At 27.6% G+C, this 19,340-nt stretch overlaps 1 protein-coding gene and 1 long non-coding RNA gene across 4 annotated transcripts in view; one reads left to right on the plus strand and one right to left on the minus strand.

Annotated features, from left to right (window-relative positions):
• The window catches only part of Sesn (Sestrin), a 54,630-nt gene that overhangs the window by 17,831 nt on the left and 17,459 nt on the right, over positions 1-19,340 (minus strand). The window contains exons 1-2 of one of the 3 annotated variants that reach the window (XM_087155948.1): positions 11,156-11,279; positions 2,212-2,322 (exon numbers count right to left, since the gene is read on the minus strand). The exons of 1 other annotated variant lie outside the window; for it this stretch is intronic. In XM_087155948.1, the coding sequence (XP_087012074.1) occupies positions 2,212-2,229 (18 nt within the window). In that variant the 5' untranslated portion in view covers positions 2,230-2,322; positions 11,156-11,279. Of the gene's footprint in view, positions 1-2,211; positions 2,323-11,155; positions 11,280-19,340 lie in introns of those variants that run through there. One more of the 3 variants, XM_087155947.1, reaches the window with a different exon arrangement.
• The window catches only part of LOC107447769 (uncharacterized), a 189,943-nt gene continuing 175,909 nt past the window's right edge, over positions 5,307-19,340 (plus strand). The window contains exon 1 of the long non-coding RNA XR_015430842.1: positions 5,307-5,471. This is a non-coding gene — a long non-coding RNA (uncharacterized LOC107447769). The remainder of the gene's footprint in view (positions 5,472-19,340) is intronic.

The raw sequence follows: 19,340 nt of genomic DNA on the forward strand, positions 1-19,340 counted from the left end.
ACTCTTTGATGAAACTAACCCGCATTTGCGTTCCGCATCCGACTAATCACGAAAAACTGCCGTGGTTAGCTCGATAGCAAGGGTATTCTAATCCATGATCCGTCTACCAAAGAGGATATTTTTTGTCTCCACTAGGGTCGGTGCTTGTTAAGCTATTATTGGAGCTAGGGATGCTTAACTAATTGCGGTAATAAGAAAATAATGTTCTTATAAAGATAGTAAAGCAGCAAGTTTTTTTACGGCAGACCGAAAAGTATTAGAATCAAAGATTTCACAAGATGCATAAAAAATGTACTGCTATTCATTAAAAGTTTGACTAAAACATGTTAGTAATGAGAAGCCATTCGAAAGGAATTACAAAAGCAATTCCGGGGTTTGGTGAACGCAACAAACAAGGTCTCATCTTAATTTTTTTTCTTTTTGCACTAGATTCGTATTAAAAATAAAAAGATAATTTTGAATCATCCCTTCAACAGAAACGCAAATACGAGGAATAATTATAATAATTATGATTTTTTAGAAGACAATAAAATGATATTGAGGCATATAAATACTGCCGAAAAAATGCAAAAAAATATTTTAAGGTCAATTTTATAATAGATGAATCATTTCATTATCGAACCACTCCCTGATGGGAATCATTAACTGATTCGAATCCACAAAGTGAACTGATTCTATTGATTTGAATCACTTTGATGATTTGTTTTTGTCCAACTCTAATTTTTACTAGTTCTCTTTGCTTTGTCTATTTTACGATTCGTCTACTTTTCTTCTTTTTCTCGTGGTTTTCAGTCTCTTACACTATTCTGAGTATTAATTTTTAATGGAACCCAACCTCGACATGCAATATTTTGGGTTAAGTTATGGAAAAGTATAGAATTAATTTTTACATTGAAAATATGAAGGTCAACTTTTGCTTTATCTTCAACATTAGAACATTCTGGAACGGGTCTGTCCAGACATTTTGTGAAAGGTCCTGTTTTTGTAAAATTGTGAAAAAACTATTCATAATTTGTGAATATAAAATCAGCGTTAAGTCACATTCTTTCAACCAGGGTCCTGCTTTTGTGAATTTTTGCAAATAGGGTCCTGTTATTGCAAAAATTGCTAAAAACCTTTTCTAAATTAGAGATGCAACATACAAATATTTGGCATTTAGCCTATACTGCTCAACACAGAATATTCATTTTGGACGAATAATGGAAACAAAATCACTCACATTTTTAATAATTTCAATTGACATATTTTAAATAACACAACTTAGTTATGTATCACTTTTTATGTGTTACATATTAAGTAAACTTAAACAATTCTTATTTTTTTAAAATATTTTATTTAAAAAATTGCCAGAAATTAATTTTTATTACATAATAATCTATTAATTAATTTTATGAATAATTAATTGATTATGAATCATAAATTGATCAATTATTTATTTACAGAAAAAATAATAAATAAATAAAAAATTCATTGGTATGTTTTCAGCCATGAAGTAACAAAATAGAATATCTCTACACCTATTCTTTACCAAAGACATTTTATGAAAAGAGTTTTAATGTTTTTATTAATACAAAAGTATTTATAATTTTTGTATTACATATATATATTGTATTTATATATACATTGTATTATATATATGCATTGTGTTATATATATATATATATATATACATATTATTGTATATATACATTGTACATCTATATATAACATTGTATTTTAGCACCTGAATGTTCGTCATTGAGATAGAAATGTTACATTTCAATTTATATACTAAGTTTATTTAGCTTGATATTAACCTAAAAATAGCTTGATGAAAGCTAAGTTAAACTACATTTGAAGCTAAATTTTAACACATATGCTGATTTATAAGTTATAAATATAGTACTGTAAATATCACTGTGTGAAAAAGTTTGCTTTATCTAATAGGCTCACTAAAAAAAGCTGGTGTTTTCGGGTTCAACCCACTTCGCCACATTAGAGAACTTTTAGCATAGCAATATCATTTTATGTTGTTTATTGTGTAAAAAGAAGAAACTCTGAGTATCATAATTCATTTTCTTTTTTTTAACGAAGGTCATATCCAATAATTTATTAATTTCACTTTCTTTAATCTGAGTTTCATCTGAAAAAAAGTTTTAAAACAGTAGAAAAGAATTTCTTGCTTTTGAGAACATTTTTATAAGCTTATGTACAAGACTAAATAAAACATACCTGATGTGGTCCAGCCATTGGTTTTCTTGAGAATCCAAAGAATTATAAAAGAATTGTGTTCTTTTGAATTCCAAGGATACTTTTTTCCTCATGAAGTCAACTAATAAAAGCCTATAATTAATAGATAAATAATATCTTTAATTAACTATTATACCATAGAAGATTGATTTCGTTATTATTTATATCATTAAAGGAAATATTTTAACAATAGATACATTTATACATTGTTCAAATTTTTAAGCAGGTAGCTTTAATATGGCGCCAAATTTAACCTTACCACGAATATTATTTCTTGATGAATATGATCACTATACAATGGTTCAGTTAGAAAAGAGAAGATTATATAATATATTTTGCATGTATTCTTTTTTTATGCAATCTGTATCATCAATGCACGTCATATTTCATATTGCAACGGTACACTGTAAAAAATCTTGGATCAAATTACGCTAAAAAGGATTGATACTTTTTTTTATTTACTGATACAGTGACAGTATTCCTTACCGTACAACTTTACGGAAAGAAAAATCTGATATACCGTAATTTTTGCAGCAATATTTACTGTAAAATCGCTAACTCATTGTAATTAAATAAATATTACTGCGAAAATTACGGTAAAAATGGAATTCACAGTAAAATGGATTTTAAGGATGCAGCACTCAGGGTTCTTTTTACGGCAATTTGAACCGGAATTTCAACTGTGTAGAAGAATCTTGCAATAATATTATAATTAAGAGTTCCTTGTGTTTTACGAAAAAGAAAAGGCTTATTTCTTGAATTTGTAATTTAAAAATTAATAGGAAAATAGAATCATTTTATTTTCCTTAGATACACTTTCGAAATAAAGTCCCTGGTCAAATTATTAGACGCGCTGCAAGATTCTATGTAAAATCTTAATTATCAGGTGATACTATACAGCTTTATTGTTTTTACACAGCTGAAACCATTTTGCACTTGTTTACATTCGTGTATCAATTGGTTAACATTGTAATGCAATACGTTAAAAACAAATACAAATAGGAAGTATATAAAAAATCTCTGGAATAAAAAGCTATTACATGTATGTTTAAATATAAAAGTATTGCATATAAACTCGTGCAAATCATGTAATTATTAAAACCCTATATTGGGTCTAACAATTTGCTCTAATTACTACAATATACTAATAACTGATATAACAAATATTCTATATTTATATAATATATCGTCTAATTTATCCAATCATCGAATTTATATTATAAATCGTCTAATTTAACCAATTAATACACGAACGTAAACAAGTGCAAAATGGTTTCAGCTGTGTAAAAACAATAAAGCTGTATAGTATTACCTGATAATTAAGATTTTACATAGAATCTTACACAGCGTCCAATAATTTGGCCACGGACTGTAATTTCATTGTTCAAATATGAAATTTATAATTGAAATAAACGTGTTAATGATTTATATTAAAATTGTATTTTAATATAATGAAATGCATAACTATTATTTTACCCTCATTGCCAAAAGTTCATCAAATGAAAAGATCAATTTAAGAGCAAATTTTCAAATGGAGCAAATGTTTTGAATAATTTAAGATATACTAACATAGTTATGAATTTTGAAAAAAAAAAATTACAATTCAAATTAAAAACTATTTACGGTTTATTTACCTCATCTCATGATGAGGAAGAACTTAAAATTGCATATCGATCGTGAAGCGATATTATATAAAAATAATGCAATTATTTCACGATTTCAACAAATATTCGTAATGAATCTAAGTTGATTAGTTATCTCTAATTTTCGCAGAAATAAAAAACAACTTTTTTATCAAAATATAAACGTATGAGAGAAAAATTTGATAAACGATTGTGAACTAAGACTATAGCATTTTTCCTTAGATAACAAAAAAACATTTAATGCATGAACTTAACAAATCATAAAAATATTAGTATTATTGTCTGCTATGTGCCATCGCAAAATAAAAAATTTACCTTTGTATCAAAATAAAAGTAAGAATTTGCGATAAATTCGTAATGAATATTCGTAATGAAACAAATATTCGTAATGAATCTAAGTTGATTAGTTATCTCTAATTTTCGCAGAAATAAAAAACAACTTTTTTATCAAAATATAAACGTATGAGAGAAAAATTTGATAAACGATTGTGAGCTAAGACTATAGCATTTTTCCTTAGATAACAAAAAAACATTTAATGCATGAACTTAACAAATCATAAAAATATTAGTATTATTGTCTGCTATGTGCCATCGCAAAATAAAAAATTTACCTTTGTATCAAAATAAAAGTAAGAATTTGCGATAAATTCGTAATGAATATTCGTAATGAAACAAATATTCGTAATGAATCTAAGTTGATTAGTTATCTCTAATTTTCGCAGAAATAAAAAACAACTTTTTTATCAAAATATAAACGTATGAGAGAAAAATTTGATAAACGATTGTGAACTAAGACTATAGCATTTTTCCTTAGATAACAAAAAAACATTTAATGCATGAACTTAACAAATCATAAAAATATTAGTATTATTGTCTGCTATGTGCCATCGCAAAATAAAAAAGTTACCTTTGTATCAAAATAAAAGTAAGAATTTGCGATAAATTCGTAATGAATATTCGTAATGAAACAAATATTCGTAATGAATCTAAGTTGATTAGTTATCTCTAATTTTCGCAGAAATAAAAAACAACTTTTTTATCAAAATATAAACGTATGAGAGAAAAATTTGATAAACGATTGTGAACTAAGACTATAGCATTTTTCCTTAGATAACAAAAAAACATTTAATGCATGAACTTAACAAATCATAAAAATATTAGTATTATTGTCTGCTATGTGCCATCGCAAAATAAAAAAGTTACCTTTGTATCAAAATAAAAGTAAGACTTTGCGTAATTATATAAAAAAATTTCCTTTCTTTAATTAATGTAACTCCTATTACTAATAAACGTTTCTTTTTGAAAAAATATAATAAATATTGTATAGGACAAAATGATCTCTGATGTTTTCTTTTCTCAACCAGGAAGTAGCTCAGATCATGTGACTTTCAAGGTCATTATAGATGTCTTCTTTTTTAGCCTCCATTTTCACTTCTTCAACTAAGGGAGAAGTCTCCTCATTCTTACAATATTAAATAATACATCATTAAATTTCTACATCACTTGAAAAGATGATTTTTTCATGATGCACTTTTACTCCTTCATGGATTAATCAATATTAAAAAGAATTTATTAAACCTCATCGCCTTGAAATAAAAGGTAAGCTTTACTACCTTTTTCTTATCAAGATCATGAGACTGAGGTTATAAAATAAATATAGTGCGCAAAAATTATAAATATATTATTTAGAAAATATAAGCTGTTTTAAAGCTATATTGAACTTAAATAAAAATAATAAAATAGGCATACATACATTGATGTTGAACGTACTATATATTACATATTAGTAAAAACTGATTATAGCACACTTATAAAATAGCCATACATAAGACTATAACTCTATATGTTTGCTAAGAAATATAAAAACAGGAATAGATACATAAAATTAAATTATGGAGTAACAAATAAAGTGTTTACATTTTCTTAATTAGTGAATGAGTATATAAGATAAAATATTGTCAGAAATTCTAAATATAAACAATTATCACCATATGAAATTAAAAATGGCTTCATCAAGTCACTCTCAATTGATAGAAAAACTAAATCATCACAATAATAGTAATTGGAGTGTGAATATGTTAACGCTACTCATTAAAAACTAATGGTATGAAATTATAACAGATACACCCTCTAATCCCATTACAGCAGACTGAAGTAAAAAAGAGAAAAAAAGCTCGCACACTTATGAACTTACGTAGTGACGATAATCAAATACCTCACATCCGTTAAAAAGAAACTGCTAAAGAAACATGGGATGCATTAAAGATAATACACGAAAGAAGCAACTTATCTGGCAAATTACTTTTATTAAGAAAACTTCACAATACAAAGTTAGAGGAAAGGGGAAACATGATAATTCATAAAACTAAAATTTGAGAGGTAGCAAACAAACTTAAAGCAATAGAATAAAGAAATTAGCGATTCTCATTTATCAGCGATTTTACTGTGTTCAGTACTTCAAAGATACGACACACTCATAACAGCATTAGAAGCTAGGTCTGAAACAGAATTAAATTTCGAATTTATAAGAAGTAAGCTAGTTGACGAGTATAATAGAAGAATAGAAAATAACTATGCATCAGAAAATCCAAACAAAACATTTCAAATCAACAGAACATGTAATAATAATAATTATAGGAAGCAGTAAATATTGCACACATTGCAAATTTAAAAATCACAATAATGGTGAATGTTGGCATTTGAAAAAAAAAAAAAAATCCTAAATTACTAAAAACCAAAAGAACACCAAAATAAGAGAAACTCGACCTCTTTATGTAAAAATATTGGATACTGGAGAACAACCATAAGAGCAATAAGCAAAATGGCGATGGAGTAGAAAATAAAATGAGCAACTTAACTTCGAAATCAGATAAAGAAAAATGGATCATCGACTCTGGTTCATCACATATTTCTAATAATCAGGTATCGTTTATTAAAATAACAGACACAAACAAAAATGAAGTAACAACAGCAAATGGGGAAAACTCTGATGCCGTACGACACGAGAGAAATAGACATCACAATGAATAAATTAACTATAAAAAATGCTCTCTGAGTACCACACATCGAAACTAATCTTCTGTTAGGCCAGCCAAATCAACAGAAAACGGATGCACTGTAATATTTAGCGAAAGCAAATGCATGATAATTCATGATCAGGAAGTTTATTTAGATGCAATTAAACTAAATAATTTGTTATGAAGAGAAATTAAATCAACATTAGAAATTAATCAACATTTGCGATAGCAGAAATTGCACAGAAATTAGCACAGAAGACTAATATACAAGAATTATAACTCGATAGAAAAATTAAATGATATAGCTACCAAAATTGGCTTTAGTCGATGCAAACACTATAGTTTATGTGAAAATTGCATACAAAGTAAACTCACAGACAATTCGTATCCTAAATCAACTCTAAACAGAGCAACCAAGTGTTTCGAAACTATACACAGTGATATCTGAGTCCCAAAGAAAATTCAGACGATAGGAGAAAAATCATATTTTTTTAAACTTTAACTCATGGTTACAGTAGATATTAATTTATTTGCCTTTTGTCGAAAAAATCGGAAGCACTAATTTAAATTAAACATATAGCTATGATGGGAAATAAATTTGGCAAAATACCCGAAAACTTACGAACTGATAATGGTGGAGAATATTTCAACCAACAAACAGAGAACTATTTAAAAGAAATGGGGATCAACCATCAACTAACAGTATCTTGTTCGCCGAGTCAAAATGGCGTTGATGAAAGACAGAATTAGATCGTTAATTGAAATTGTTAGAGCTCTACTAGTTTAGGCAAACTTTCCGTATCATTTCTGGGCATTGCACACAGCTAAGTATCTGCAAAACAGACTAGAAACTAAAGGAACTAAACTTACACATTATCAATTATCGTTAAACAAAAAGCCAGATTTATCTCATATAAAAGTACTTGGCTGTAAAGCTTATACCTACATTGACAAAACCAAATGCACAAAGCAAAAGTAGGTGTTCGTTGAACAGCTCGAAAGATTATAGAATACATCATAAATGGAAAACGTGTTACAGTTAAATTCATGGAGTTAAAATCATTCATTCCCATACAGCTAAATTCATTCGTTCTTTTACTCTAAAAGGAATGAAGAGAAAATATTTCTTAAAACTCATGATCAAGAATCCATTGAGAGAACACACTTTGAAAATGAAAAAAACACCATTGAAATAGAAATCAGTCAGAAGAGGTTAACGCCTCGTCAAGTTGCACGAGCAGTTTTGCAGATCCGACAGAACTAACAAGGGAGTACCTCTACACAGATCTAGTACATCATACAAGAAACAAACAATCCCTCAAACTGGCAAGATCTATTAAATCTAGAAAATATAAAAGAAAAACAGAAATAGTTAAAAGCTACAGAAGAGGACATTAAATCTCTAAGACAGATCAAACCTGGACACTTGCTGATCCTCCAGAAGATTAATGAATAAGGAAGTCGATAGAAATTTAAAAGAAAATACAATAACAAAGAAGAAATTGAATCATATAAAGCCCACTTTGTAATGAAGGGATTTTCACAAAAATTTGGAGAGGATTTTTATGACATTCATTCATTCGCCAGTAGTATCTTACACCGTTATTAGAACTTTCTTAGCCATAGCTGGACCTGAAAAATTAACAGTAAACCATTTTGACGAAAAAACCACATTTCTGTACGAAAAACTCGAAGAAGATGCTTATATGAGACAACCAGAAGATTACGTAACTCCAGGGCAAGAAATGAAAGTATGCAAACTTAACAAAGCTATTTACGATTTCAAGCAAGCGGCTGGAGCATGGAATACAAAAATAATCAATTCTTTGAAATATCTAGGTTTCACTCAAAGTGATACAAAACAATCTCTTCAAACACAAGAATGGAAATTAATCAACTTATATAATAGTCTATGTGGATGATATACTGATTACTGGAAGTGAAGACAAAATAAATGAAATAGTAGAAAAACTAAAAGAAGAGCATGAAAAGAAAAATTTAGGAGAGCCAAATTACTACATTGGCATCAACATAAGAGAAACAGAGGGTGAACTTAATGCGGTCAATCAGGAATTAAAAATTAACGAACTAGTAAGGAAAATCAATCTTCTAGAAGTAAAACCTTGTAATACTCCCATTGAACTAGGCTACATAAAGACAGGTGGAGAAAAAAATCTTCGACCTAACAACTCTAAATACAGACAAGAAATAGGATAATTACTTTAGATTGCAGCTATTAGTCAACCAGATGAAAACCTATTGAGTCGTTGGAACAAAAATCCAGGAAAGATGGACTGGGAACAAGTTAAAAGAACAGTGAGATACTTAAATACAACAAAAAATTTCGGACTGTGTCTAGATATCGGTTTTCCCCCTACACTAACAATAGATGCAGATATTGATTGGAGACTTGATCGAAAATCAAGCACAGGAATTTTATTTCTACTTGGCAACGCACCTATGCAGCGGTATACTAAGAAGCAGACACTATCATCAGCTGAAGCTGAATATATCTGAGAAGCTCAAGCCACTAAAGAAACTTTATAGATCATAAAACTTCTTAAAGAATTGGAATTACTCCAAGAGTTGCACTCTGTTTGAATACAACCAATCGACATATAAGACATATAATCGATAAAGATGATTGAATACACAAGTCGCACCAAACACATCGATATCAAAGTGTAAGAAACCTTTAACAGAATGGGACTATAAAGCTGGAATATTGTCCAACGACATACACATACAGTCCTGACTGCAGACATACTTATCAAACCTATATCCATGCCTGATTTTCAAAAACATAGAGAAACTGAAGTTACACCCTTATCCAAATTTAAAGATCAAGGATAAAAGGATCAAAGTTGGAAAAAATGATTTCTGATATTTTCTTTTCTCCACCAGGAAGTGAAAAACTCTCATATCACGTGACTTCAAGGTTTGGATATTAAATCAGTATAGATGTTATATATTATGTTTTATTCTACTTCCTTTCATCTTCCACTTCGTATTTCTTTAACTAAGGGAGAAGTCTCATTATTCCTTACAACATGTAAAATTGTTCTATGAAATAATGCATCGTTATAATTCTACATCACTTCAATAGATGCTTCTTTCATGATACAATTTTACTCATTCATGGAATAATCAATGTTAAAAGAAAACTTATTTCAGCCAAATCGCATGGAACGCATTGCTTTGAAATAAAGGGTAAACTTTACTACCTTTTTGTTATCACATTGTTACTTAAATTATTTTTTCACGAGTCTTAAAAATATTGGTCTAGTTAGGGACTACCTTTTAGGTCTAGTTAGGACTAGTTAGAAACTTTACTACCTTTTTCTAATCACATTGTTACTTAAATTATTTTTTCACGAGTCTTAAAAATATTGGTCTAGTTAGGGACTACCTTTTAGGTCTAGTTAGGACTAGTTAGAAACTTTACTACCTTTTTCTAATCACATTGTTACTTAAATTATTTTTTCACGAGTCTTAAAAATATTGGTCTAGTTAGGGACTACCTTTTAGGTCTAGTTAGGACTAGTTAGAAACTTTACTACCTTTTTCTAATCATATTGTTACTTAAATTATTTTTTCACGAGTCTTAAAAATATTGGTCTAGTTAGGGATCGCGAAACCGAGAGGGCAGACACTTTATCAATGAAGGAACCTTCTAAGTTTACAATTTTCACTTAATATTTATTTAATCAAATTTACAATAAAAGAAATAGATAATTTTTTAGCATATGAATTCTAAAAAAAAAAAAAAATTAAAAAAAATGTCTACTTCAAGCGAGATTTAAACATTTCTATGGTGAAGGCTTCTACTTTAAACGTTTTAATAATTCGTTAATGAAATTAAGTCTGTTAGTTATCTTTAAATCTAATTTTAGCAACAAAAAAAATCTTTTTACTAAAATAAAAATGAAGAGAGAACGAGAGTAAATATGAAAACTTGCAAAAGAAATGAGAAAATGTTTTAGTTTCTTCGAATTTTAATTAAAAGAAAGTTACAAGCATTTCATCCATAAATTACCTTTTTACTAGTTCTAAAAATATCTATCTTGTTCTATGAATATTTTGATTTTATGACTAAATCTATTAATTACCACAAAATATAAATTAATTTTTTTAAAGAAAAAAGGAAGTGAAACACGAGTATATATAAAAATAGTATAATAAATAATGCTGTAAGACAGCGTTATTTGTTTTTTGTTTTTAATTTTTAATCCAAAGAAAGTTACAAACATTTCATGTATAAATTACCTTTTTACGTATCCTAAAAATATAAGTCTTGCTCTCTGCGATGAATCTTTAAATACTTTGATTTTATGACTAACTCAATTGATTAATTCAAAAAAATTTCACTTTTCTTTTGTTATCTATGAACACGTCATACTTAGAAAATTGAAGCAATCTGCTCGAAACTACGCGCATATCAAATTTTTCTTCAACATAAATAGCGCTGACCTTGTGAGAGGAATTGATCTACCTAGTGATGTTATAGATAATAAAAATCTCTTTTTTATCTTTAAAAATCATTGCATCATTTAGTATGAAGGACTTATGAGATAAAAAAAAATCATCAAACTATTCATGAAGTAACACAAATATCTAAAAATGGTAATCAAAGTTTTTGTACAGAAGTATCCACCGAGAGGAAATGTTTTGAAAACATGTGTTGAATATCAACAGATCCTTCGAGTATCTGAAATTAATGGCAACAACTTTACACCAAAGAGATGTTCTTCTACACCAAAGACACCTAGAATATTCTTTTACATTACTTCGTGTGTAAATGTTTATTACACTAAAATTTATATGATATGATGCACATCAGTAAAGTTAAGAGACAGCAAGAATCATAAATTTAGTATGCATTGCGTCATTTAGTATGAAGGATTTATGAGATGAAAAAAATCATCAAACTATTCATGAAGAAACACAAATATCTAAAAATGGTAATCAAGATTTTTGTACAGAAGTATTCATCGAGAGGAAATTTTTCGAAAACATTTGTTGAATATCAACAGATCCTTCATGTATCTGAAATGGTGGCAATAACTTCAGACTAAAGTAATGTTCTTCTACACCAGGGGTGTCAAACTCAAAAGCAAACTTGGGTCAAATAAACAATGCTTAACTTTAGGTGGGCTAAAAAAAAAGTTAAAAAAAAATCAGTGTTTACAGAAACAAATATTTTAATTTTGAACGGTGCATCGTAATAAGCATAGATAAAGTAAAATTATTGTTTGATATCTCTTCTCTGCTACTATCTTTCCTATTTCGGGAGAAATTTGATTGGCCGAGACTACTTTCAAAATTGACCCAACGAGAGCTATTAATATGGTTTCGGACAGGAGATTTATTTTCATTCATAACAGAAAAAAATTGCTCGCACTGATAAGTACTTCCAAACATTGAAATAATTTCATATGCGAATTTTCGAGTATTTTCAAACCTTGCCGGTAAATATTTGTAAAATTCAGGCACACCCACTTCAATGAATTTTGTCTTCAAATTTGAGTCGCACTGAATCTCAATGACTTCCATTTGCATATTACTGGGTACTGAGTCTATATTTATTGAGAAAATCGAAGAAAACAAACAAAATTTGTCTTCCAAAGAATTAAAATCTTTAAATCTTGTTTCAAATTCTGTTCTATGATTTGAAATTTTTTCTGCGTATTTTTGATAAGATGCAGTATCCCTGGAATGGCAGGTGCCGCAAGCCAATTAGAATTTTACATTTTCGCGCGTACAATTTAAAATGATCCGTACAGTTTATAAATAAAGTATATTATAATTTTATATACTAGTTTCCTTTCAAATTCACATTTCTATTTTATTTTTACTTTGCGTTGGATATATTGACTGGGCCGCAAAAATGTCCATCTCGGGCCATATGCGGCTCGCGGGCCGTGAGTTTGACACCTCTGTTCTACACTAAAGATTGCACCTAGAATATTCTTTTACTTTACTTGGTGTGTAAATGTTTATTACACTAAAATTTATATGATACGATGCAATATTTTTAAAAATAAAATTAGTCTATTAATCAAATATAGAGCACAGAGAAAATATTAATACAAATTCAAACTAAGCTAAAAAAAGTGGTACAAATTAGATATTCTAAAATTATTTATCGTAGTTCACCAGATCACAGCTATTAAAAATAATTATCCTCATTACAGAACTAAAAACATACATATTTTAACTGCAAACTTTTGTTTCAGTCAATATAGTATAGCAGCATAGAAGAAAAGAAAATCTTTCGCCAGCTCTTAACTCGTTGTAAACAAACTACCGGCGATATCAAAAATGCACCAACATTGGTGTTTTTGGTAGTGAATATAATTCAATGCATCTGATGATGTTGGTGTATGCTTTTTCATTTATTGAATTTAAATACATCCTTTAAAGTGTGTAAGGAATGCTTGATTCGGTATTGTCTTAAAATTACGCACAATTTTTCAATACCATGGATATGTATTACACAACAGTTTTTACAGAGTACATACATTCCATTATAATCCATAATAAGTTAGTGAATTGACCACATTTTGTGTATATATATATATATATATATATATATATATATATATATATATATATATATATATATATATATATATATATATATATATATATATATATATATATATATATATATATATATATATATATATATATATATGACCAAGGATAACAATTTATTTTATTACGCAATCACATTACGAAAAAGTAATCACAAAGTGAATCGTTTACTTAACATGATTCGAATACAATGAATATAACAAGAAACTTCTTTAGGATGGATCGATAACAAAATTCAATTATAAATAAGAAATTTATTAACGTTACATTCGAGGAATCACGATTAACAGTCATTCAAATATGGTAATGGCTCCTTTAATATTACCTTAAAGATATTAAATTATTTTATTACGCAAAATCGATGATCAAAATTCGCTAAGAAGAAAAAGATATAAAGCAGTAATTTTAGCTTAAATCGTATAAAATAATTTTTAAAAATATATCTGATCAAAAAAATATGAAGCAAATTATATATATATATATATATATATATATATATATATATATATATATATATATATATATATATATATATATGATATAACACTATAAATATATTACTATGAGTTAAACTTTATTTACATTTACTACTTTTGTTCAACCTAATTTACGGTAACAATACAAATAAGCAATCCTCGAGTCCAATAAGGGCGCATTAGTCAACATGCACTAATGGATTAAAGGTTCTTCTAAAATGATTCCTGCTATATAATTAAAGATACTGGGTCTAAATGAAATAAATGAATTCTGTGGATAATTCATACCATCAATAGTAGGTAGGGGGGGCAAAAACTTATTCATTAAACCAGTGTTTCCCAAAGTGTGGTACGCGTACCCCCAGGGGTACGGGGACAGTTTAACGGGGGTACGTGGTTCTTATGAGACAAACGAACAAACAACAACTTGCAACAAACGAACTTGCAACAAACGAAAATTTCAAAAAGTTTTATTTAAAAACAGAGCTAGCCATGAAAATTTACGAGTACGTATTTTTCTATTGGCTATTTTTTGCAGAGTTAGCATTCAACAATTAGTGGTGACGACAGCCAGTTGTGATTTTAAACTTTTGTGCAATTTTTTTATCATAGCAAAAATAATATCATCCTTCTCACTGATGCAAATAAACTTATTAACAAAACTTTGTACCAAAAAAGAAAAACATATTTTTAAAAAAATACATTCATTTTGTATTAGTGGTACACAGCGTTGCGAAAAATTTAGTCATACGTTTGGGAAACAAAATTCATAAGTTTGGGAAACACTGCATTAAACCAAAGGGAACGTTTTATCGATACACTAAAACTTTATAACAATTATTGGTGATGAATTTATTAGGTGAATGTCTAATTTAAGCAGTATTATCTAGGAAGAGTGAAATATGATTTTACAATAAATTTAATTATGTAATGTTTTAGGTTGTTATAATTAAAATAATTTTTAGATCAAAGAAAGATTAAAATTATTTTCTTTGAGAAAAAAAAATTTACCAAAGGGAAATATTCGCATATATTTACTTAAAAATGAATTTGAAATAAGGATTTAAATTTTAATGAACGTATACAGTTCCATAGTGTTTTTTTTTTATTAAATTGGCATTTTTGCTCTTTCCACTAATTTAATTATTATGCTCATCTTTCTTGGTAACTTTAGGTAGTTGTTCAAAGTAACTGCATGCCACTGCATAAAATATCATTTTGTATAGATTTTATATTATCAAAATATTACATCCTTACTTCCTTATTGAATTTTTTTAAACAAAATTTTGTCATTATAAAATAAAAAAGTTTATGATCGACAAAAATATTAAATAATAATAATTATAATAATAAATGATAAAAATTTTGTGGTTCAGTATTATACTGAAGAACGAAATATCACGATGATCAAATTTAAGCAAAATTTGACTTGTACAAAATATATCGTATCATAGAATCTCACATGAGCAAAACATGATTTGGCAGAATTTGACTATAGTAAAATATGTCATAAAATCTCTCGCAGAAAAAATATCACACGGCATAATTTTTCCTGAACTAAATGCCATGAGGCAAAATCGAAAGGCAGTTCGAAAAAATGTCATATAAAAGTTAAACTAATTCGAATAAAGTATCATCAAATGGAATCTATAATGAATTAGCAGATTTTTAAAATAACCATATTTCTAACTCTCACGAATTTGTCAAAAAATCAGACAATGGATAATCGAGGTTTTACTATAAATAAATTAAGCTAAATAACTATATATTTTAGAACTTGATTACAATTATACATTTGAGAACTGTATCAGGGCTACAAACCAAATGACTATGAGGCTTAAAGAACAATAAAATATAGTATTTCAAGAAATTAAAAGAATCGAGGTTTTTAGGTCAAGACATCATAGATTTTGGGTCAGTTATGCAAATTACACTAGTATTATCACAAATAATTAATTAAAGCAGAAAGCGAGCAGAATTCTCGTTGACTCATTTCAGATTTAATACGCTATATTAAGTCAGAAATAATTAAGAGGAAAAATGTAAAACGTGGTACCAGAAAATGAGGACTTCACGGGTAGATTTTTTAAATAAATTTTGCAGAAATGTAATTTGTAGAAACAATTCATTTGGGCTAAATTAATTATTATAAGTTACACATTTAAGTTTAAAAAAAAGAAAACAAAGGAAGAAAAAAAAATTGAAAATTAAAGGGATTTTTTTTGCTATTTTAAATTATTTATGTTATTTCTAGGAGTATACTACTTCAAAGCTCATTCTATAAAAAAAATGTAAATTGTAGTACCAGAAAATGATTACTTCACGGGTAGATTTTTAAAATAAATTTCGCAGAAATGTAATTTTTAGAAGCAGTTTATTTGGGCTAAATTAATTATTATAAGTTATACTTTTTAAGTAAAAGAAAAAAAGGGAAAAAAATCTAAAATTAAAGAGATTTTTTTCTTATTTTAAATTATTTATGTTATTTCTAGGAGTATTCTACATCAAAGCTCATTCTATTAAAAAATATAAAATGTAATACCAAAAAATGATTACTTCACGGGTTTTTTAAATAAATTTTGTAGAAATGTAATTTTTTGAAATAGCTCATTTGGGCTAAATTAACTATTATAAGTTACACATTATAAGTATTATAAGTAAAAAAAAAATTGAAAATTAAAGGGATTTTTTTTGTTGCTCATTTTAAATTATTTATGTTATTTCGAAGAGTATTCTACATCAAAGCTCATTCTATAAATTGCAGCAAAGAATTTCAATACTTTGTGTACGTATTTACTCAAAACTAATATATCCACTTACAATATCTCATGATATGAAACACTTTTACCTCTAACATGAACTTATAATTTTTATTTGTTCTTTCTAAGCCAGAGTTAAACAAAACAACAACAAAAAGCCTAACAGCTTGAATTTTGTGTTATTATTTGTTCTCTGTTGAGCTTGAGTAAAACAAAAGCAGTTGCCGGCTAATAAAGTTTTAATAAAACATAAATTGTAAAGTAAACATCATGCACACATATTGCATTGTGAAAAACATAACACACACACAGTGCTAAGTACATGCATGAAAATGGAACTAACAATACCTCCCTCTTAGACATTTGCACAGTTGTTATATAGTTTATTCCCCTATCGGGAAATCGTAGCCTATAAGAAGTAACATGAGCAACTTATCTGAGAGGAAAGAGAAAATCGCACTTCTACAACATTGCTTATTAATTGACAAATATGTTTTTAAAGGAAACTCAGTTGTTTATAACTTAAATAAAAATTCGAAAAAACTGTAGAAGACATTTATTTCTCTAGTAAAAATAAACAAATGCTTGCAAACACTTTATTTTTAATATTCTATTGTAGTTAGTATTTTGAATCACTTTAAGAAATTTTACTTTATTTCGTTTTTTATCCGTAGCTCAAGGACAAAATCAAAACAGCGTATTTAAATACGTGTTAAATACGTGCAATGTATAAAACTTTGAAAACAGGAATTGCTAAAACTCTAACACTTTAAAATCCAACAGCAAGTAGAACAATGTATTTCTATGACAAAAAACAAAATTGTAAATAAAAAACTAAAAATAACTGTATTGGAGAATCTTGTTTACTGTTACTGACAAAACTGACTATGACGATAGATATAGAGTTTAAATTTGAATTTTATCTAAGATAAACTGTAAAAACATTTCGCTTGTCATTCTTCAGAGAGATTTTTTTACATTGCCTGAGATTTTTTTTTCAGACCTTTGAAAGAGAATTTTATAGATTAACGTTTGATTGACTTATAAAAAAAATTGAAAAAATTCTCTTGACATCATTTTCAGCTAGCTTTGATGAATCACAAACAAATTAGTCACATCAAGATGACAGGAGTGATAACATTGATTGAATGATAATTTTTAGCAATTTATTAATGATGTTTTATCTTTACATAAACGAAATTTTACAGTAACATGTTTGATAATAAAACAATGAAATGTACATGTTTATTGAAATTAGTATTTTATTAACATAATGGCTGAATTGCAATTTCTTTTGTATTAAAAGTCAGGAAATAAAATAGAAAATTACAATAAGGAATCTTGCATAAAACTTTTTTGTTTCACTTAAATAAGTAAAATAATAATAATAAAAGAAGACAAAAACATTAAGAGTTGATCAGTTTAAGTGTTAATTATAAAAAGCTCAAAAAGAAATAATTAGGGTAAGGCAGGATTTTGTTTTGATTTAGCATAAAAAAAGAAACAATACCTCACTTGTCTAGATAGCAGGAGTATAAATAGGTCAATTAATTGTACTTTTTATATAAAAGGCCATAATAACTTCGAAACTATTAGTTGAGTATAACAATATGCTTTATAATTTACAAAAACAGGTGGGAGTCCTTATATTTACAAAATCCCCTATTCCATTAGATTGTTCTATGATAATGAATATATTAAAAATAATGAACTAACAAAGAAGTATAACTCTCCAATGAGGCAGAGACTTTTTTTTAGTTTCAGAAATCCGTGATCCAAAATACAAAATTTGAGCAAAATGTGTTGAATAGTGTTGAGAAATTCAATTTCAAAAAGGTCAGATATTTAAAATTCGATTTCTCAAGACCTGTTTGACCAATTTCGCTCAAATTTTGAATTTTTCCAGGTAAAATTAGATTTTTTAGAATTATGTGAAAAATTTATACCTTACAATTCCGAAGTTTTTCGACTATTATTTAATAAAATAATAAAAATAAATAAATATTTACTAAAAGTTATTTTTTGCACCTTTGGATAAACGAATTTTATAATTGTCTGCAAAAAATATTTCAATTAGCCTAAAAATTCTTGAGATATAGCGAAATACGCAAAAAGTAAATTTAACATGAAGGGGTCCAAACTTTGGAGAGCTTTTCTGACCAACTATTGGGACCATATTTTGAGGGTCAAAAATCGAATCCGGCGAAAAATAGGTATGTTTATTCGTAACTTTAAATACCGTCTGCACTTATAATTTGCATAACGGAGGTCACCCTCTCAAACCATTAAGTTTGAGTCATAGAACGAGAAGTACCGATTATTAGATCAAAAGTTATTCAGGGTGGTCTATTTTCTTTTTGGCACACTGTACAACTGTTATGTTTTTATTTAATGGCAAAGTATGCAGACTAGTTTATACAATAAATGCTGTTTTTGATGGCTTAAACTTTGCAAAGAAGGGACTGACTTAAATAACATTCTTTGCAGACATTTTAAAATTGTAGTTGACACTGTTTGAAAATCTTTGAAAAACTATAATTGATAATTCTTACTTATTTGGCTTGCTTTTTTTAATTTTTAGCCGTATTGTTAATCTATCACAAAAGCGGTAATTGATTC

The sequence above is a fragment of the Parasteatoda tepidariorum genome, chromosome 12 (assembly GCF_982258835.1).
Source record: "Parasteatoda tepidariorum strain Cologne lab strain chromosome 12, Ptep-v5.0, whole genome shotgun sequence".
Taxonomy (NCBI): Eukaryota; Metazoa; Arthropoda; class Arachnida; order Araneae; family Theridiidae; genus Parasteatoda; species Parasteatoda tepidariorum.